The 22,899-nt window shown below is 42.0% G+C and overlaps 1 protein-coding gene across 2 annotated transcripts in view; it reads right to left on the bottom strand.

Annotated features, from left to right (window-relative positions):
* ASPG (asparaginase) overlaps positions 1-13,831 on the bottom strand; it is a 63,376-nt gene extending 49,545 nt beyond the window's left edge. Inside the window, exons 1-3 of one of the 2 annotated variants that reach the window (XM_083614919.1) lie at positions 13,601-13,831; positions 4,210-4,339; positions 2,841-2,952 (exon numbers count right to left, since the gene is read on the bottom strand). In XM_083614919.1, the coding sequence (XP_083471045.1) occupies positions 2,841-2,952; positions 4,210-4,339; positions 13,601-13,646 (288 nt within the window). In that variant the 5' untranslated portion in view covers positions 13,647-13,831. Of the gene's footprint in view, positions 1-2,840; positions 2,953-4,209; positions 4,340-13,405 lie in introns of both variants that reach the window. The other variant, XM_083614918.1, reaches the window with a different exon arrangement.
* Positions 13,832-22,899: the final 9,068 nt, after the last annotated feature.

Below are 22,899 nucleotides of genomic sequence, written 5' to 3'. Positions count from 1 at the left end.
CGTGAGAAACTCCAACAGTACAGACTGTGGAATGTAAACACCTGTCTCGTGACAAGCCCTTTCGCTGCACAGTGAAGGAAAGCAGAAACCAACAGAAAGCTCATACCAAGAACTAACTTAGTTGGTCTTTAAGGTGCTACTGGAAGGAAAAAAAAAATTTTGTCCTTAGGACTAATTGCAGTTGTTAACAGTCCTCAACAGGTTTACCATACCCATTTAGTCAATCACCCATCTCCTACTACCCTCCTGAGAAAAACCCCACCCCACCCTCCCACTATATATATGGATCTGGTGACTTCTGTTTCAGTGTATCTGAAGAAGTGTGTACGCACACGAAAGCTTATACCCAGAACAAACGTAGTTAGTCTCTAAGGTGCTACTGGACAAATATATATATATATATATATATATATATATATATATATATATGGTTTGGCGGGTGGCGGGTAGCGCTGTGGGTTAAACCACAGAGCCTAGGGCTTGCCGATCAGAAGGTCGGCGGTTTGAATCCCCGTGACGGAGTGAGCTCCCGTTGCTCGGTCCCTGCTCCTGCCAACCTAGCAGTTCGAAAGTACTTCAAAGTGCAAGTAGATAAATAGGTACCGCTCCGGCGGGAAGGTAAATGGCATTTCCGTGCGCTGCTCTGGTTCGCCAGAAGCGGCTTAGTCATGCTGGCCACATGACCCGGAAGCTGCACGCCGGCTCCCTCAGCCAATAAAGTGAGATGAGCGCCGCAACCCCAGAGTCACCCACGACTGGACCTAATGGTCAGGGGTCCCTTTACCTTTACCTAAGAACAGAATCCAAAAAGCAGAAGGGCTCCAGTGGCACGAGGCCTCATTAGGGAAAGTGTGCCGCGGTTTAAGAGCGGTTTTGGTTTAAGAACAGACTCCTGGAATGGATTAAGTTCATAAACCGAGGTACCACTGTATATTCATTCTTATATAAACGGCCTCAGTCCTGTATACCTGAAGGAGCGTCTCCACCCCCATCGTTCAGCCCAGACACTGAGATCCAGCGCCGAGGGCCTTCTGGCGGTTCCCTCACTGCAAGAAGCTAAGCTACAGGGAACCAGACAGAGGGCCTTCTCGGTAGTGGCGCCCACCCTGTGGAATGCCCTCCCTTCAGATGTCAAAGAGATAAACAACTACCTGACATTCAGAAGACATCTTAAGGCAGCCCTGTTCAGGGAGGTTTTTAATGTGTGACATTTTAGTGTATTTTTGGTCTCTGTGGAAGCCGCCCAGAGTGGCTGGGGAAACCCAGCCAGATGGGCGGGATACAAATAATAAATTATTATTATTATGAAATGTATAGACATTGGGTGCAGTTTATTTGAAAGTCCTCTGTTAATGTAACAGCAAACGTAATGCCGTCCAGATGTTACTGCACTATGGCTCTCATCATTTGTGACCATTGTCCCTGACCATAAGCCATGCTTGCTAGGGCGGAGGACAGTTGTGGTGCAGTATTATCTGGAAGACATCATGTTAGCTTTCCCCAATTTAGCAGATCAAAAATTCCAGGGCAGTTTTCCCCAAACTTATGAAGAATATATGAAGTTGCCTTAATCAGGTACATGGCTTATCTAGTCTAAAACTGCCCACTCATCGCAGAGCTTTTAGGCATAATCACAAAAATGCAACACAAGTCAATACTTCTGTATATAGAGAGCTGCCATATACCATTGAGTCAGACCACTAGATGCATCTCACCCAATACTGCCTACTCCAACAAACAGCAACTCTTGAAGGTCTTCAGCATAAAGCTGTCTTGCTGCTACAGGTCCTTTGATTAGAGATGTCAGGAACTGAACCCTAGGACTTTATGCATGGGAAGCATGTGCTTTACCTATGAGCTATGAGTCCTCCATTTCTCATCCCACTGAAGTGCTTAAAAAAATCAATTATGTTCCTCAATAACTCAAGGCCAAAACGTTTTGTGCTCCAGAAAAGTCTAACTGGCATTACCATGCATAAACCTTGCAGTGCTCAAAGCTGCATTATGCCTCCACCTTGTGGTCAAACGGATTTTAACTGGAAGTTGAAATGGCAAGATAAAAAAAACGGTGATGTGTTGCAAGAAACACAAACCAGAACTATGCAGAAGAAAACTGATTGCATTAAAGTTACATCAGACTTTTCCATGGACAGTCCTGTAAGCAGGATCCTAGATTCCAGTTAGATCCTGTTTACAGATTAATCCTGGAAACTTTGGGTAAAACCAAAACTCTGGATTATGTAGGGACTGTTGCTCTTGCTCTAGCAACGTGGTCATGACACTGATTCAGAAAGTCATCCCTTGAGGAGCAAATCTTATGTTGCAATAAGCTTTAAAGGTATGCATGTATTTTTAAAGAGGGGTGAAATGGAAACAGCTTGTTATTGTGAATATAAAAAAACAATCATGTGCTTCATTTGCTGGTCAGCGATGAAGATTGGTAAAGAACAGCATGTGTTGAAACATCCTGCCAGTTACCCTATGGATACTGAAAGTGTTTTCTTTTTGTCAGCATGTAAACTATTCTAGGCTGTTGGGATCACAATGTGAAAGACAATGGTTGTTTCCAAATAGTGCTAAGTAACTGCCTGCATGAGGACTTCTGCATATGGAATGTGACTCCGCTCCCGCTCTCCCCATGTGCTCCCCTAGATATGTTCTAAGGGTTCTCCCAACCCTTCGGATCAGATATGGAGATGATATGGGATGCACCCAGAGGAGGGGAGGAGAGCAGACCCGTTACGAAAGCGAAAGTTGTTCTGCTCACAAAATTTATTTAGTTGGCGATGGCTCAATATTTTTTCTGTGACCAACAGCATTACAAGATTAATCCAAAATACCTCAAGGAGACTGCCAATCTTGTCCCATTCAGCTGGAGTCATATTTGAAGAATCAAGCAGTGGAGAAAGTTCCAGGATAGTGTAGATAATTCTTTTATTTTGTCTAGAAATGCTGAGAAGAAAAAAAAAACTTTTTATGCAATGAACTATTTTAGTTGCAGCCCCTTTTCCACTGGAGACCTGAACATTGGGCTGTGCATGGTAAGAAAGCCTACAAGGGGATATTGTTGCTATCTGAGGAAGTTCACTCTGTGACACAGATTGAACTTCATAAACTTCTCTTCCTATCTGATCTGCTATTCTATTGAAGAAATCTTAGCCAGTTCAAATATTGGACAATTAAATCTGCATCCAGTTACATGGACCTTCTTTTGTTCTTATGCATGTAAAAAAAAAAAGAGTTCTAAAACCAAAAGTAACCTTTGTTCAAGATGATATACACACAATACAGCAGGTACCATCTTAGAAGAAGTATTTCTTCATGAGTAAGACAGAAAAAGGAATACGGTATCTCTTCTAACACAATCTGGCAACCACTTTTTTTTCTTTTTTTGTAAATACAGTGGTACCTTGGGTTACATACACTTCAGGTTACATACGCTTCAAGTTAGAGACTCCACTAACCCAGAAATATTACCTCGGGTTAAGAACTTTGCTTCAGGATGAGAACAAAAATTGTACTCTGGCAGCGCAGCGGTAGCAGGAGGCCCCATTAGATAAGTGGTGCTTCAGATTAAGAACAGTTTCAGGTTAAGAACGGACCTCCGGAATGAATTAAGTACTTAACCCGAGGTACCACTGTAATTGTATTAATTACTACTCCTCTCAGTGGTATGCTGTTATAAAAAAGATAATCATATTCCCAAAGTACTTCTCTAATGAACAGCAAATCTGCTGTCCGTTAGAGAAAGTTACCTGCTGAACTGAAGGTTGGTTAGCAAACATTTTTTGAATTTTCTGAGTGCCTGATATGATCCAATGCAGCGAGTAAGATCGGATTTTTGTAAGCCACAGCTGCAGATTAATGAGAAAAGCTCTTGGATCCAGGAGAATTAATCAGTACACAGTACAATCAAAATATGGACCAAGTAAAAGTGTGCATGAGCCTCAGTCAACCCACTGGCTTCTTAGATTTCATCACCCAAACAGTTTCAAACGTATCTCCAACCATGAGGTTTGAAATTTGCCTTGAAAAGAAATGAAATCTGAGATGTTCAGGAATCTGATTTCTGACGCACGTCACATCCTATGCTACTTCTGTGCAGCGGATTATACAAAGTCCTAACAATCAGCTAAAAAGCTAAAAGCACATGCTACTACACAGAAAGATTCAGAATTCTAAGGAAACTCTTCTTTCCCTAATACTCACGGAAGCACCAAGGTGTCATCTCCAAGGTGAAGGCGGGAATACAGATTCGTTTCCTCGGCATATGCTGCATCGTGAAGAATTGGGATCTTCTTCAGGGCCCCTGCTAGCATGTTGGCCTCAGGAGCAAGGCCTGAGAAAACAGAAGGAAGAAAAGAAAAATGTGAATAAAACAAAATGTTCGTTAATTTCTTATCTGACAGTTGAACCTCCTTATCATCTGCTCAAGGTATATAAGAAAACTGGTTTAAATTCTACAAATACAGCATAGGCTTCTGGTATGTATGTATGTATGTATGTATGTATGTATGTATGTATTTATTTATTTGCTTTCTTATTTATTTAATGGCATTTTACACCACCTCTCCAAAACATGTATGAAACTATTTTTTTTTGGGGGGGGGAATATATGATGAATTAAAAAAGATGATGGGGATAACTTTTACTAAAAAACCGGAGGCATTTCTATTAAGTATTTTAGATAAAGAGATCCCCCAAAAATCTAAGAGAGGTATTTTTGTATGCAACCGCAGCGGCTCGTATACTTGTGGCCAAGGGATGGAAAGATCACGAGGCTCCAAAAATAACAGATTGGCAAATCAAATTACAGGAATTGGTGGAGACGGCTCAACGGACTAGTAAACTCAGAGGAAACTCAAAGCAAAAATTAGCGGGAAAATGGGATGTTTATAAAAAATATGTTCAAAAATACAATAATAGTTTTGACTCCGTGCTAGCATTCGAGTGATAAAGGAACTAAAAGGAGGTGGACTACAATTAAGGATTTATTATGTTTTCAGAATGTATTAGAAAAATTATATAGAAAGGTTTATTGTTTTGTGTACATTCGAATGTAAGATAAAACATATGCAAAGGGACTTGACAGGAAGTCAAAGTTGAAGAAAAGATTTTGGAAGATAAAAGGGGGGAAAATATTTACTTTCATTATTATCATTTTCTGTGCGGGTGTGGGTGTGTGGGTGTCTGCACATATGTGTGTTGTTGTATGCAATGTTTGGGAGGAAATAAGATGGTAAATAACAAATAACAAACTAATTATTTATGTATGTAATTTTTTATTTCTTAATTATATTTAGTGGTAGTATGGCTGTATTGTTTTTTGTAACACAAAACCACTCAATAAAAATTATTTTTAAAAAATGTATGAAACAGCTTACACATATACAAATATTAAATAAATGACATAAAATAATAAGAGCATGGCAGCAGCAAAAAAAACCCCAAAACCTCTGGATAAATGCCTGCAATTTTTATTTATTTTATTTTATACAATTTAAAAAGATTGAATAATAAATAACACGATGACAAAAAATAGCAGCAATCTCAAGACACCATAAAGGCTAGTTGCTCGAAATGTTGTGCTAATTGCATAAGGTTAAAACTTGTATACAAATTTGTGCACCAAAAATTAGACACAGATCATGTTCATACACTCTTAAATTATATCTTAAGTTGTTCATCTGCCATCCCTTATGGTGGCAAAAAGACATATACTCCAAGGCTGGAAGGACAAACACCCACCATCTACTATTCAATGGTCTTAAGACCTCACTGTGTGGGATGTGAACAACTTCCCTAGAGCAGACATAAAAGGGGATGTCTGGACCAGCCAATCAGAACTTCCTGTTTCTCCTGTCTTGGACAGACTGCCTCTGCATGTGACTAGAGGTGGGTGTAACCTCACCTGCCCAGGTAACAGAAGAGCAGGACTGGTCAGCCATCTCTCTCTCTCTGACTACATTCATCAAAGAAGCAACATCTGCTTAGCCTAAGATGTCCTCTCTTCCAGCCAAGAGAGGACAAAGGGACTGTTTCCTTATGGGGTAGTTTCCAGGAGTATATTACTTTTCTAAGCTAAGTCTGCCTTCTGGGATCCAATTGTGAACAGAATGTGTGAGTAAATTCTTTTTTATACTTTTATAAAAAGAGTGGTGCATGCTCTAGTTATCTCTCGCTTGGACTATTGCAATGCGCTCTATGTGAGGCTACCTTTGAAGGGGACCCGGAAACTGGAACTAATCCAGAATGCGGCAGCTAGGCTGGTGACTGGGAGCGGCCACCGAGACCATATAACACCGGTCTTGAAAGACCTACACTAGCTCCCAGTACGTTTCCAAGCGTAATTCAAAGTGTTCGTGCTGACCTTTAAAGCCCTAAACAGCCTCCGCCAAGTATACCTGAAGGAGCGTCTCCACCCCCATTGTTCTGCCCAGACACTGAGGTCCAGTGCCGAGGGCCTTCTGGTGGTTCCCTCGCTGTGAGAAGCCAAGTTACAGGGAACCAGGCAGAGGGCCTTCTCGGTAGTGGCACCCGCCCTGTGGAACTCCCTCCCACCAGATGTCAAAGAAAAAAATAATTACCAAACTTTTAGAAGACATCTGAAGGCAGCCCTGTTTAGGGAAGCTTTTAATGTTTAATAGGTTATTGTAACTTAGTGTTTTGTTGGAAGCTGCCTAGAGTGGCTGGGGAAACTCAGCCAGATGGGTGGGGTATAAATTATTATTATTATTAAAGACTGTGTCATGTCTATCTTTTTATGAGGGACTAAATGGGGAATTACCAACAAAACTTATTGTAGAGGCTTTAGCGAGCCTGAGCAAACGTATCTGCTGTGTAAGTTTAAAAAGGGGAATGCTACTCTGCTAAAATGTGGAACTTGTTAACACAAGTTGGAAAGGATATACAGTGGTACCTTGGGTTACATATGCTTCAGGTTACATACACTTCAGGTTACAGACTCCACTAACCCGGAAATATTACCTCGGGTTAAGAACTTTGCTTCAGGATGAGAACAGAAATTGTGCAGTGGTGGCGCAGCAGCAGCAGGAGGCCCCATTAGCTAAAGTGGTGCTTCAGGTTAAGAACAGTTTCAGGTTAAGAACAGACCTCCAGAGCGAATTAAGTTCTTAACCCGAGGTACCACTGTAATCAAACAATATATCCTCTCCTGCATCCCTGAGCATTCCCACACGCTGCCTTTTCTGTTTGAACACAGCTTATAATAGAAAGCATGGTATCATTTAGATATGGACTGCCTATATTAATTTGTGGCTTCAAGCGTTTCCCTGACATCCCCAAAAGAGCCAATTTTGGGGGCACACAGGATGCAAAGGCCCCATTTCACAAGTAGATATTGTTGCACAGAGCTTCTGCAAGACAGGTCACGTTAGGTGAATCCTACACTATTACGTTTAAATTAGGATGGAATATTGTTAATGTTGTTGTTAATGTCAGCTGGCAATAATAATAATAATAATAATAATAATAATAATAATAATAATAATAATTTATTCATACCCCGCCGATCTGGCTGGGTTTCCCCAGCCATTCTGGGCGGCTTCCAATAAAACACTAAAATACAATAACCTATTAAACATTAAAAGCTTCCCTAAACAGGGCTGCCTTCAGATGTCTTCTAAAAGTTTGGTAGTTATTTTTTTCTTTGACATCTGGTGGGAGGGCGTTCCACAGGGCGGGTGCCACTACTGAGAAGGCCCTCTGCCTGGTTCCCTGTAACTTGGCTTCTCACAGTGAGGGAACCACAGTGCTGGACCTCAGTGTCCAGGCAGAACAATGGAGGTAGAGACGCTCCTTCAGGTATACTGGGCTGAGGCCATTTAGGGCTTTAAAGGTCAGCACCAACACTTTGAATTGTGCTTGGAAACGTACTGGGAGCCAATGTAGTTCTTTCAAGACCGGTGTTATATGGTCTCGGCCGCCGCTCCCAGTCACCAGTCTAGCTGCTGCATTCTGGATTAGTTGTAGTTTCCAGGTCACCTTCCAAGGTAGCCCCAGATAGAGTGCATTGCAGTAATCCAAGTGAGAGATAACTAGAGCATATACCACTCTGGCAAGACAGTCTGTGGTAGGTAGGGTCTCAGCCTGCGTACCAGATGGAGCTGATATTATTTTTATTTGCTTTTGTTTACGTTATGTTTGGGGGGGAAATATTTTTTTTTAATAAGATTAGACATAGCTAGCCCATATGCCCAGGATGCAGGTATTCATGTAGGACAGAAGCTAAAGTCAAGGTTAGAGGTTTCTAAGAGAACACTCCCTAAAAGGGATGGGCCTGAGCTGCAGGGAAACCCAACTTCACCCACTTTGTCACATTTCACTAACATCTGAAGTGTTTGCTAAGGGCAGTGCTCACAATAAACATGACACACGCAGCTGTTGCAATCCTCTGCCTAAATTAGAAAGGAAACAAGGAGGGTAAAGCTGCTTGAAAACCTCCAGAGGCAAGTATCAAGCTTTTTGGGGGGGGGGGGACAGGTTACTGTCTGTAAACAGAAATAAACAATCTGAATGGTAAACTGGGAAATATGTGTGTTTCAAATCTGAAATAACTAAAATCTACCTGCAGTCTTCACTTCCATAGAACTCACACATGGAAAATGAAAGTTGGATCAAGACGCTAACAGTTTATTAATGATTGACACATAAGCCCTTGGGCAAAGACACATAAACATCCAGTTCCACTGCAGATAAAATAGCTATTTCCTTAATGTATTACAGATCGAGTTCATCTGTGATGAAAAATGCAGATAAGAAAAACAGTGTAATGGCAAATGAATGTTTATACTCTACATTGAATCCCACTGATTTCCTTGCAGTACTTACTTCCAAGTAAACACACACAGAATTTTGCTACATGCATAATTTAGGATAGCTGCCATAAGCAGTGTTTTTGAGCACATTAATGTGCTAGAATTTCAAGAGCCGAGATCAGTACATACTATTTGCAGCTGAAAATAACCTGGAAAATATTGGAGAGAGAAAATACATTTTGTTTTTGTTTTTCCACTATTAAAAAGTGGGAAATTTTGACAACATGGCTTAACTTGTTACATCCAGGGATACATCTAGAAATGAATGAAAATTGTACAGTACATTCTTCAACGCAAAATGAATTCAGTGGGAACGTATATTACAGAGCATTCAATGATTCACATCTCAAGTACTACCTCCTTACAAGAAGTGCAAGTTCTGAGAATGTGGAGGTGGGGAAGGAAGTGGCAAAGTGACAGAAACTCTGCACTTTTGTTTTCAATAGATGCAGCAGACAAGTGTTCGGTTTCCAGCTGACTTGCTACACATATGCTTTGTTCCCAACTGATGAAATACATAATGTAAATTGCACAGCTAAGACCAAAGAAACCTTTCCCATGATGTACAGGATCCAGATGGTGCTATACATTTAGAGTCCATCTGAATGATCTCAGTCTGCATATACCTTGAGGCTTCAGAATAATAATAATAATAATAATAATAATAATAATAATAATAATTATTATTATTATTATTATTATTATTATTATCTGGCTGGGTTTCCTCAGCCACTCTGGACGGTTTACATTCATATACAGTGGTACCTCGGGATGCGAACAGGATCCGTTCCAGAGCCCCATTCGCATCCTGAACAGAACGACGTAAGTGTTCATCGCTTCCACGCATGACGTCATTTTGACTGTCTGTGCATGTGCGAGCGGCGAAACCCGGAAGTAACGTGCTCCATTACTTCCGGGTTGCCATGGAGCACAACCGGAAAATACTTATCCTGAAGCGTCTTTACCCCAAGGTATGACTGTATATGGTGTATATGGTGCCAAGGAAGATTGTTGCTTACTTATCTAAATTCCCTCTGATTCTCGGGGCGGGGGGGGTGAGAGAGGAGGGAAGGAGTTCCATTGTGCAGGCATAAATCCTTGCCCTGTGACAAGCACATTGAATACCACCCAATGCTTTCCATGTCACCCAGGTGAAAACTGCCATCGTTAATAACTCTCCTAACAAAGTCTATTACAGAGACAGGACTACCAGGTAAAGAGGCAAAAAAGCTATTTTTCCACTCATTTTGCTTTTATTTTCTCCTTGCCTGTGTTTTTAAATCCCTCGGTACTTCTATACATTTTTTAAATTGCCCATCTGTGCATTTATCTCTTAACTTAAGATCATCACTGCCCCCTCTTGCATCCTTTCTCTCTCCCTCCCAAGGCCAGCCCAAGATATTTTGCCACTTGAGCTGAACCACAGAATAAAGCTACTGACAAATGAAATAAATAAATAAATAATGTAATGTAATATACAGGTAATAGTAACTTTCCCCTTCTGTTAGTTTTCCTTATCTTGATTGCACCAACCCACACCTACCCCATGTTGTTGCTATTTATTTTTGGTTTGCTTTTGCTGAGGAAGGAATGCAATCAATCAGTTCAGATGAGGAAAATGGAACCATCCTAGGTTGATTCAGAACTACACATGGTTCACAAGCTTTCATTATGAATCCTATATTTTCAAAGTAGGAAGTGTGATTAAGACTAATCAAAGGGTGAGTTGTCTGTTGCATACCCTTCTTAAAATTAATGAACGTTATCCTTAAAAACTATAACGACTTAATGACCTCTGGCAGATCTCTACAATGGAAAGGTATAATGGATTTATGAAATGAAATAAGCACAAGCACAGTATGGTCCACTTCAGCAGAAGTAATGTCATACTAAGGAATCTTGACTTTCTCTAAACTTGTAGGCTCTCAATCTGTCTCATACATTGCATGTAAACTGTTGAGTTTATCCTTCCTGAAGCAAAATATGAAATAAGATGATTTGTCCCTGTCCTGTTGCACAAAACTGCCCTGTTTTACAAAGAAATGGAGGCTACATACACACCATACATTTAAATTGCCCCCTAAACCCTGACAACTGTAGTTTACTTCTCCCAGAGCTACATTTCCCAGCACCCTTAACAAACTATAATTCCCAAGATTCAGAGGTGTGTGTGCTTTAAATGTAAGGTGTGGACTTAGCCTGACTGAAGCATGGGCTAATGTAATAAATAAAGTTTTCATCTTGCAACCAATGCTCTCCAACGGCTAATAACAAGTAAACAGCACTGGTAGCAACTGTTAAAAGGAAAATGTAATGAGTTTGTCCATAGTGGAAGGGAAAAAGAAAAGAAATGGAGATGGCTCCTTTTACCTAGCAGCAAAATACATAGGAGATCTTCTCACAGAACTCCTAATGTCACTTCTATTTGATACTTCATTTCTGAATTAATAATTACTAATGTGGCTAAGCATACATCAAAGGGATGAAGAATTATCACCTTTTGCCACATTCTAGCTACCCTGATTTTGAAAACCACAGGTCTTGAACAAACTCCACTTTCAAAACCACATTACTGTACACAGATTGATCAGAATGGTTAAAGAGTGGCAGAAGGGTAAACATCCCACTTTTTCAGTCTCTGCATTAGTGAAATTGCTGCTCTACATTAACGGTGATCTGGAGAAAGCTGTGACCTTGTAGGTGGAGTTGCAGTAGCCATGCTCTCACATTCTGTGTTTACTAAACTATGTTCCATGGTTTCAAACTCACTAATGCAGATTAGCATCTCAACTTTGGCTATAAACACACACTGAAAGGTAATGAAAATATCCTTTCTCCCAACCAATATTAACTTGGGTGGGGATACGTTTTTCAACCAAAGCGCCACATTTCCCTACAGATGACATTATGGGGGCCACATGTCAGTGGTGGTCAAAGCCAGAGGAAGATGGGTAGAGCAATGAATGTGAATTTTACCTTTGTGCAGGAGGCTAGTATCTACACATCAGTGGCGTAGCGTGGGGGGTGCAGGGGGGGCCAGCCACACCGGGCACAACATCTGGGGGTTAGGATTAGGGGGCGCAAATCCACGGGTTAGGGGGCGCAAATCCACGGGTTAGGGGGCGCAAATTACTTGCCTTGCCCCGGGTGCTGACAACCCATGCTACGCCACTGCTACACATATACTCTATCCCTCTCCATTCAGACACACAAGAAGGATTATCAAACTTCAAAGACTTTAACTGCTGGGGTTGCAAGTTCAGCAGGATGTGAAACAGAGGTGCCTGGGCTTTCTTCAGCTGGAACTCACCAGGACTTACCGTAGTTCCGGCACCTCTCAGGTGGGCATCATTGCCATTCTAAGAGAACAAGGGAGGTATTCGTGGTGAGTTCCGGCACCTCTTTTTCTAGAAAAATAGCACTGGGTGATGCTATGTGACTTTTGAGCATTTCATTCTTGGATAAAAGATCATTACGAGGTCTACAAATTCTGTTATATAAAGTGTCTCTTTAGCCCAGGGGTTGCAGACATGGCCCTCTCCAGATGTTGCTGGACTCCAGCTCCCATCAACCTCTGCCAGTTTAGCTTGGTCAATAGTTAGGGATTGCGGGCATTGGAATCCAGCAAAATGTAGAAGGCACCACATTTCCTACCCCTGGCTCTACCATTTAATAGCTGGAATTTCCGCAACTTTGAATGCACAAACGGAACATCACCTAATTACTAAACAATACATGAGCCTTCCTGGGCATAGCCAGGGGGGGTAGGGAGGGGCAGCTGCCCTCTCAAATTAATAAAATCAATAAAAATATATAGCTAACTGAGGTTCTGCCCCCACCCCTAACAAAAATCCTGGCTATGCCCATGTGAGCCTTGTTCTCTTCTGCATGTAGTCCCTGAAACAAAAGAACACTCTGAGCCATTCTACAAGTCCAAATACCTGCTTGGAGGAAGGAATAAGTAGCCCAATACCCTGAGCTAGAACAGAGACCCCACACATAGGGCATCCTCTAGCCAGCTGCGTGTTCACAATCCCCACCTCCCATGTACTACCTGCAACTCTGCACATAACATCGGATGGAGTGTTCTGCCATCCCCCCAAAGCCAGGCTAAGAGCAAATCCTACTATGAATAAGTCTGGTTTGTAATGTTAGAATCAGAGAATGGTAGAGTTGGAAGGGACCACAATGGCCATCTAGTCCAACCCCTTGAAATGCACTTTTTTTTTTTTTTTGCCCAATGGGGGTACTCTCATGCTCCACCAGCTGAGCTACAGAAAATTATTTACTCCCAGGTAAAGTGGGTGAGTTGGGGGGGGGTTAGCATTGCTCTTTGAGGTACTACAAAACTCCGCCAATTTTGATGCAACAGGCTACCGGGTCAACCAGCTCCGGAAACTGTGTCAGGCTGAAGTTCAACAGGTGATGGGGAAAGCTTCACCTGCCGAATTCCCACCTGTCGGGACCTCTGCCTGATGTGGTGGGGAAGGGGGCGCGGGGTGTTTATTCTCACAGGAGACACGCACAGACACAACCCTCCATGCTGCCCAGCAAGTTCACTCGCTCACCCTCCGGCTGAGGCACCATCCCGATGGTCCCTCCAGTGTTGATCACCAGTACCCGCGCCTCGGCCACGGCCCCGCAGCCGCCGCCGATCTCGAGGGCCGGAGCGGGCTCGGTGGACGAGAGGGCTCGGCCCAGAAAGCCGCCCGCCCGCGCTGCCTCCGCTGCTATCATGGTCTCCCCTCAAGAGATGCCGCTACCTGGCCGAAAGGGCGAGCGGGTGTCAGAGACGGGCAACGTGCGCATCCATATACCGGCTCGTAAGCGCCGCCCCCTTCCCGGGCTCGCCCGCGCTCATTGGCCGGAGCCTGGACCTGCCTCCGCCAGCGGAGGGGAGTGGGAGAGGGGGAGAGAGAGACACACACACAGCCCCCCTCCCCCTGCGCCCGCGCCAAAAAAAAGAGGCCGCATTAGGCCATTGGGGCGCGCTGAGGGCAGGCGGTTGGGCATGCGAGGGGTTTCCTTTGGGAACCTAAAGGGGCTTCACTCTTAACCCCTGAAAGCCGCTGGCCCGAATGGCTGCCCAAGTGTTTTACCTCCACTACACTAGGCTATCTCCTCAGCAGGGAGGGAAAAACAAAAGGGTGAAAGCGAGAAGTGGTTTATATATACGGTGTGTGTGTGTATACACACACACATATACACACCATATACATATAAACCAGTTCTATATACTTCTATAAACCATATATATATATATATATATATATATATATATATATACACACACACACACACACACACACACACACACATAATACACACACACACACTTTGTGGAGGAGCAAAAAAAGTAGACGCAGTTTCCCTCTTCTTCCTAATAAGCCCTCTTTGGTATAGAACACCAAAAAAATCTCTTTCTTTAAGCTCGGCCTGTCCTGAGGGAGAAATGAGTGGACACAGTTTCCAGTTGGGACTGACTGTAGGAAGAAAAATGTCTTCAGTTGTTTCTAGAGATAGTGGGGCACCTGTATTATCGCAGCAGGAATGCTATTTCAACAGAACAGAGCCATCAGTTTTACAGAAACCTAAAGGAACAGTGACTTTCAGTTTTGACAGCCTAATATGGAATCATAGTTGTCAACCTTCCCTTTTTCTGCGGGAAATTCCCTTATTCCAGCGCCGTTTCCCGCTGCTTCCCGCTGCTATCCTGGATTGTTAGATATCCTGTAGACTGTCCCCGGGACAGGTGAAGCTGCTGATCCCTTATTTTCAAATCTGAAAGTTGACAGCTATGTATGGAATGATAATTTGGCTCAATCATTTTAGTTGTGTCAAATATTAACACACACGTACATGCGTACGCACGCTGCAGATATAGATATTTATCCATCATCATGCAGCCCCCATTGATTTGTAGAGCCACATCACAATCCTGGATTTCCACTATGGATGAGGTAGGGGGACAAAAGAGAAGGCAGATTGCACAACCACAGTGCCATAGATGGGAAGGATCCCGAGAGTGGAACAAGATAGGAGAGATCTCAATAGATTTGGAAAGGAGGATTGTTGTGCTGACTTGAAAGATTTAAAAAGGAGAATTAGCAGAGGTGGGTCGGCGGCAGACCTTGGTGTCTCAAATTTCAGTGGCGCCCTGTGCGACGGCAAAATCCAGCACCCCACCACCACCTCTTGCCTTCTGTTGGGTGTCATTGAACTGCTTGCAAGTGCACCACTTGCGCTCCCCTAGATCCGCCTTTGGAGAGGTACAGCGCAGAAGCTAACACCAAAAAGCTAATACAGTCGTACCTTGGAAGTCAAACGGAATGCGTTCAGGAAGTCCGTTCGACTTCCAAAACATTTGGAAACCAAAGCGCGGCTTCTGATTGGCTGCAGGAAGCTTCCTGCAGCCAATCGGAAGCCCCGTCGGATGTTCGGCTTCCAAAAATAGTTTGCAAACCGGAACAGTCACTTTTGGGTTTGCGGCGTTCAGGAGCCAAAACGTCCGAGTACCAAGGCATTTGGGATCCAAGGTACGACTCTACAAAAGAACCTTTCCCAACTCCCCACTTGCTATATTAAAACCTTGTTTTAAATCACCATTTTTTCCTAAGTTTCCCCAACACACAAACGTAGGTCCAAGCTATCTGAAAGATCATATTCCCTCATATGAAGCTGCCTAGGTTTTGAGATCTTCAGGGGAGGCCCTTCTCTCAGTCCTGTCACCCTCACAGGCACACTTGGTGGGGACACAGGAGAGGGCCTTTTTGGTGGCTGCTGCCAGACTTTGGAACTGCCTTCCTAGAGAAGCCAAACTGGCTCCCTCCTAGCTGTCCTTCTGCCTGCAGGTGAAGACTTTCTTTGTTCCAATATGCTTTGGAGAATTGAATGCTTTTAATTAAAGAGCCGGTGCCATGCTGTTTTCATTGTAATTATTCGCAAGTTTTAAACAGATTTTATATATGTATCTAGTATTAATTCTATCAGTGTGCAATTGTATTTTAATGATCGGTTTTTCTATGTTTTTAGCAGTTCTTGTTTTTATCTGTAAACCCCCTTGAGTCCCATCAGGGAAAAGGATGAGGTATAAATAAATCTCAAACTTTTGCTGTTGTTTAAATTCACAATTTTCCTGTCAATTATTCTCCATCCTGGCTTCCTCCACTCAAGCCTCTGCCATTCCAAAGACTATTTCAGACCATAATCCAATTATTATGACTTACGAAAGGAAGAATGACTTTTTCATTTGGAGACTTGAAAAAGTGTTATGGCAACAAGAAAAGGTTTGCACAAGATTGCAAACAAAGATTGCAAAAGAATATTGCAAAAATTACAAAATAATTATTTGATAACAATTTAAAGGCACAGAGATACATATGGTTTGAGATGCAACAAAGCTTTCCACAGAGGTTCTTTCATATCACATAATTCCTTACTTAAAAGAAAGAGACAGGCAAAATTACAAAAAATCTTGTTCTAGTTACAGGTAGGTAGCTGTGCTGGTCTGCCGTAGTCGAAACAAAATAAAAAAATTCCTTCCAGTACGAGCTTTCGTGTGCATGCACACTTCTTCAGATACTTCAGATACTTCTCATACCAATAACAAACTTAGTTGGGTCTCTAAGGTGCTACTGGAAACAAATCTTGTCTGAGATTAAGCAAAAAGAAAAATAATTGGAACAATCTCCAACCATTTGGTAAATTAAGATGTTGCAGAGACAATTGTCTGTGTTAACAATGCAGGAGATAGGAACAAAACTGGATTATGCTAAACGGATTTAAATTTTTAAAAATTGCTCACACACCTGGGAAATGGTTAGCATATAAACTAAACATATAAGCAGAAGGAGAAAGAAAGGAAGTTGATATTGAAGTTGCAAGAAGAAAATGCTGTAATAACAGATAAGTTATATGAAAAAGTATTTCACCAATATTATTCTAAGTTGTATAAAGGTCAAGTAATATATTCAAAAAATATATAGACAAATAGACAACATCTACCAAAGATTTCAGACTTTCAAAGACAAATAATGATTGGCCCTATAACTACTCAAGAATTATGTGGTGCTATAAAAAAATAAAAGAAAGGAAAAGTACCAGGCCCAGATGGACTATTGGCTTCTTACTATAAGTCTTTTGAAGAGGAACTTTTACAACCCTTGCAACAGACATTGAATAATATTCTACAGTGGTAAAATAGCAGATGTCTGGAAAGAAGCCAATTACACATATACCTAATTGTCCCCGCTACTTTTCATTCTAGTCTAGGAAGTTTTACTTAGAGACATTAGACAATATGAGAGAATTGTGGGAATAAAGATTTTAAAAGAAATGTTTAAGTTAAGGGCATTTACTGATGACCAGATGTTAATTCTAGAAAACCCACTGCAGGGAGTGGGGATTCTTATGGAGAAACTAAATGATGTTGGTATGTTAGCAGGGTCTAAGGTTAATGACCAAAAAGCAAAAATGTTAACAAAGAAAATGACAACAGAAGATGAGAAGGTTTTGAAACAGGGTTTCAATTTGGAAAAAGTAAAATATTTGGATATTATTGTAGCAAATGTGAATTGTATGTTGCTCCAAAATAATTTTGTTAAGACATGAGCTGAAATTTAAAAATATATGTCAAGATGGGTGGTGCTAAAATTGTCAATGCTGGGTAGAATTTCAGTGACAAAGATGAATGTACGTATTGCCTAGAACTTATGTCTTTATTTTAAATGATGCCTATTTTGACTAATAACACTTAAACAATGGCAAAAATATTTATCTATGTTTCTATGGCAGGGAGAGAAAAAAACGGAAGTCAAAATGAAAGTATTGCAAGACATATGTGTATGTTCCAGACGTTATCATTGCTACATTTTCACAGAAATGTCAAGTGCAATTTTTTTTTCAACCTTCAAAATCCAGTCAGCAGAAAAGTCATGAATTCAAATGTATTTCCACCAGTACAGTGGTACCTCGGGTTACATACGCTTCAGGTTACATACACTTCAGTTTACAGACTCCGCTAACCCAGAAATGGTGCTTCAGGTTAAAAACTTTGCTTCAGGATGAGAACAGAAATCTTGCTCCGTCGGCGCGGCAGCAGCAGGAGGGCCCATTAGCTAAAGTGGTGCTTCAGGTTAAGAACAGTTTCAGGTTAAGTACGGACCTCTGGAACGAATTAAGTACTTAACCTGAGGTACCACTGTATAGATTTTGTTCAGAATGCTCATTCTCACAGAACCGTAAGGAAGAATCATAAAAAGGATGGTTAATTTTAGTTCTATAAACTAGTGCAGGCACTGACAGGCTTCTTGAGCCCATTTGCAAACCAGAGAAACTTATAGGTAGCACACACCTATGCACACATCACGACCTATTCTACTGGCTACTACAGAATACTTACCATATTTCCCCATGTATAAGACAATGTTTTATCTTATAAAATAATGTTACAAATTGGGGGTTATCTTATATAGGAATAGTGCACAGGGGGGACGGGCGATTGGTTGCAGCCACGAGCAGGAGATTTTCAGCAGGGTTTTTTTGGGTAATTGGTGGTTGCATCAAGGGCTGCTGTCATTTGGCTGTTGCTGCGGCAATTGGGTGGGTGTTTGGCAGCTGCTGGCGGTGAGCAAGCATACGATTGGTTCGCTGATGCGTGTGATTGTCAGCGTCAATCAGACATGTAGTGATTTCCGGCAATACCCACCCCCATTTTCTTAATTTGGAGTCCCCAAAAATAGGGGTCGTCTTATACACAGGGGCATGTTATACACGGAAAAACACGGCATATTTATTCCTACTCACTGCTTCCTGCTATTTAACTTCCTGATCCACAAGCGGACCTCTCCCCTTATTCCATGCATAGAAAAGTAAGAAACATGAAATACCTATACAGTGGTACCTCTGGTTAAGAACTTAATTTGTTCCAGAGGTCCGTTCTTAACCTGAAACTGTTCTTAACCTAAAACAAGCTGACTTTACTCCAAAAAGGCGTTGGCTTCTGCTTCACTTCCCAGCACTGAAGCCGACTAACATTACGAAAAAGCTATTTTAGCTATTGCTGGGAATCTGCTACACTTTTCCCTGTATCTTGGCTTCTGGCATCTGAAGTCAGCCCTGTTTAGGGAAGTTTTTGATGACTGATGTTTTAATGTACTTTTAATCTTTGTTAGAAGCCGCCCAGAGTGGCTGGGGAAACCCAGCCAGACGGGTGGGGTATAAATAATAAATTATTATTATATCCTTATCATGCTTGCATCAGCTTTGACCTCCCTGCCATAGCAAATATGCTCAGATTAGTCCTGTATAACAAGAGCATGGAACTTCAGGGCCAGAGGCCAAAAGTGGCCCTCCAGGGCTTTCTGTTTGGCCCTTGGAAATATCTCTTAAGTCTCCCCTCTCACCAGGCCACATCCCTCATTGCCTCTCACCCCACTAACCACTGTCATGTGGCCCTTGGAAAGTTGACCAAAAGAGAATGGAGCCCTCAGAATGAAAAATGTTCCTCACCCTGCTGTATACTGATACCTGCACTTACCACTTGGAAAGGTATCTTGCCACTATAATCAGTGTGTTCCATGTCTATGCCTGATAAATGCCAAACCATCGATCCATCCACATCTCCATTCGCAGCAAGGCTGGGAGTGGGGATTTAAAAAATAAAAAAAGAACAATTGTCATATGGAGAGGAAATCAATGTTGTGCTAAGGGAATTGTTACATCAGGGAAAGCATTTTGGCTTGCCAGATTGAATGACCCCCCCTTCTCTACTCCTCTCGCTGTTCTGGGGGTTCTCCTGACCCCCAAAGAGCCAATACCTGAAGGAGCGTCTCCACCCCTATCGTTCTGCCCAGACACTGAGATCCAGTGCCGAGGGCCTTCTGGCGGTTCCCTCACTGCGAGAAGTGAGGTTACAGGGAATCAGACAGAGGGCCTTCTCGGTAGCAGCGCCCGCCCTGTGGAATGCCCTCCCTTCAGATATCCGAAGCCATATGAATCAGGTAAGATTTGCTCCCCAAATTTAGACCTCAATAACACCAGTCCCAAGCCTTCTAGCCTCAGGTATGGTGACTCTCCACAGTCTCTAGCAGATCACATACTACCTCATTGCATAGAACACCCTTCCTTCAGATGTGAAGGAAATAAGCAGCTATCCTATCTTTAAAAGACATCTGAAGGCAGCCCTGTTTAGGAAAGTTTTAAATATTTAATGCTGTATTGTTTTAACACTTGATTGGAAGCTGCCCAGAGTGGCTGGGGAAACTCAGCCAGATGGGCGGGGTATAAATAATAAATTATTATTATTATTATTATTATTATTATTATTATTATTATTATTATTATTATTTCCAAGGGTGACAGGAAGCAGAGAATAGAAAGGCACATTTCTCAGGGCTTCTGCTGATGGGATTCTTCGGCTGATTCCTGCCCATGTGTTTCTCTTAACTAGCTTATCAACACCTTTTTGTGCTAGCCAACCTTGCAAAACCTCTCTAGAATGGTTGGGTGCAATGGAGAGAAAACGGCTCTCACCAGCCGTTTTGCTAAAATAGGGTGCTGCAAAACTTCCTTTGCTTCTTTAGGAGAAACGCGATGACAAACCTAGACAGCATCTTAAAAAGCAGAGACATCACCTTGCCAACAAAGGTCTATATAGTTAAAGCTATGGTTTTCCAAGTAGTGATGTATGGAAGTGAGAACTGGACCATAAAGAAGGCTGATCGCCGAAGAATTGATGCTTTTGAATTATGGTCTGGAGGAGACTCTTGAGAGTCCCATGGACTGCAAGAAGATCAAACCTATCCATTCTGAAGGAAATCAGCCCCGAGTGCTCACTGGAAGGACAGATCCTGAAGCTGAGACTCCAATACTTTGGCCACCTCATGAGAAGAGAAGACTCCCTGGAAAAGACCCTGATGTTGGGAAAGATTGAGGGCACAAGGAGAAGGGGACGACAGAGGGTGAGATGGTTGGACAGTGTTCTCGAAGCTACTAACGTGAGTTTGACCAAACTGCGGGAGACAGTGGAAGACAGGAGTGCCTGGTGGGCTCTGGTCCATGGGGTCACTAAGAGTCAGACATGACTAAATGACTAAACAACAACAAAAAACTTACTTCCCCAGAACTGAGTGCAAGTAAAGGCACAGAACAGTATATACACTAAGCCAGACCTCTCTGAAGTGATTCAGAACTATGTGGGAACTAGCAACCCATCAGATGGATAGAATGGATAGCACTGTAGAATTGCAAAATTCTTAAATTAAATCCTGCCTGGGTGAACAGTTCTTATACTACTTTCTTGTTGTCTGGATTTGTTGTCTGGAAACACCCTAAAACTCCAGTTTACACTACACTGGTACATCCAGCTTATGGGCAGGGAGGACATTATAACCCACTTCTTACGTAGGTTCCCAGGAGTCTATCTAGGGGATTCATCAGACTCATAGGACCATAGCCAGTGAACTTTCCAGAGGTATCTGACTGGTCACTATGGGAATCAGGATGCTGAAGTAGAGAAGACCTTTCAGATGATCTATCAGGTCTCTTCTAATGATCTTAGGTTTAATTTTAGAGCTGGGGGCAGGGTGGTCATTCCTGAAGTAGGCAAATTATTTCCATGTGCCTTTATAGAAAAAAGAAAGAAACACCAGTGTAATTATTGACAAATTCATAGTTAATCAGTTCCTTCAAAGGTCCTTAGTGTAACTATCAGGGATGACTTGCCAAGACAAAGCCAGTGTGAGAACTCACTTGCTTTCTCTCTGCCACTGGCTTGGCAGCTACCCAGAAGGGGGAACTCAGAGGTGATCAAGTGAGATGATAAATTGGCTGCTCCTTCAATGATCAACCCCATCTGATGTGCCACACAGAGGGAGGGAGGGAGAGCATAAACACTTGCTCCGCTTTTCAGCAAGTACTCAGCAAGCTTTGTGTGCCCTTTGCTTTTTGCAACATGAAGTTGAGTGCGGCCATCATAATCTTCACGGCTTAAGTTTCCACCCTGCAAAAAAGAAATATATCTCCCATCTGCAATAACAAATGCAATGCTATAATGAACTTTTCAATAAGCTGAATTCACCTCATCAGGCCAGCAAAGCCAAAACTGAAATGTTGTAAAAGAGATTGTAGCTCAAAAGGTTACAGGTTCAATATCTGGCATCTTCAGGAATAAAACAACCTGGAGCCTTAGAGACCAGGGCAGGTAGGTAGATTTCATCCTTGTAGGTGGTATTTTGTGGTTTTTTCCAAGAACCCAAAAAACCACCAGCCAGTCTCAGGTGCAAAATAGCGGCTCAGCCTGCTGACATACATTAAATGCACTTCCAGATTACCTGTTTATTGAACATTCATCCTGACTGGTTTGCAGGAAGAATAATTGGCATAGGCTATTTAATGTGCTTGTTCTGATTAGTTTGAAGGAAGATTAGACAACGTTGCCTATTTCACAAGCATCCAAGCTGTTTAGTTTGCAGGGAGATTAGACAATGTTGGCTATTTAATAAGCATTCATCCTGGTTTGTTTGCAGAGTGGTTAGAAGATTTTGGATATTTAATTAGCATTTATTCCACTTACTTTTTAGGGAAGCTAAATGATGTTGCATCAAAGTGAGTGTTGTCCCACACTCCCCACAGCATTTGCCTGCCACTCCCATTAACAGGAAAAGTTTGCTATTTGGGGAAAGTTGAGTATGTTGTGCAAGATATTCCGGTCAACAGCAGTTATGCAATCTGAATTTGCTGGACTGTGATTAAATCACACCTCAATATAGCAATGGTTTGTAAACGCACGTAGAGGAAGTCACAGCTACAAATTGAGTATTTATCATGCTTCTGAGCAGACTTCTGCTATTTTTATTTCCCACTTCTTCTATTGCTTTCAATGTATTCAGGTTACAAGTGTTAGCAGCAGCACAAGCCATAGATGGAATTTGAGCTTCTAGCTCCTAAAGAACAACAAGAAAAAATTAAAAGAAAGATTATGTATACATTCCATAACATTAAGCAATAACTGTATGGTATTTATATTTATTTATTAAATTTCTGTAGCACCCTTCATTTGAGA

The sequence above is a fragment of the Podarcis filfolensis genome (genome assembly GCF_964270895.1).
Source record: "Podarcis filfolensis genome assembly, chromosome: 1".
Lineage (NCBI taxonomy): Eukaryota > Metazoa > Chordata > Lepidosauria > Squamata > Lacertidae > Podarcis > Podarcis filfolensis.
This window is presented reverse-complemented; position numbering and strand designations above follow the sequence as displayed.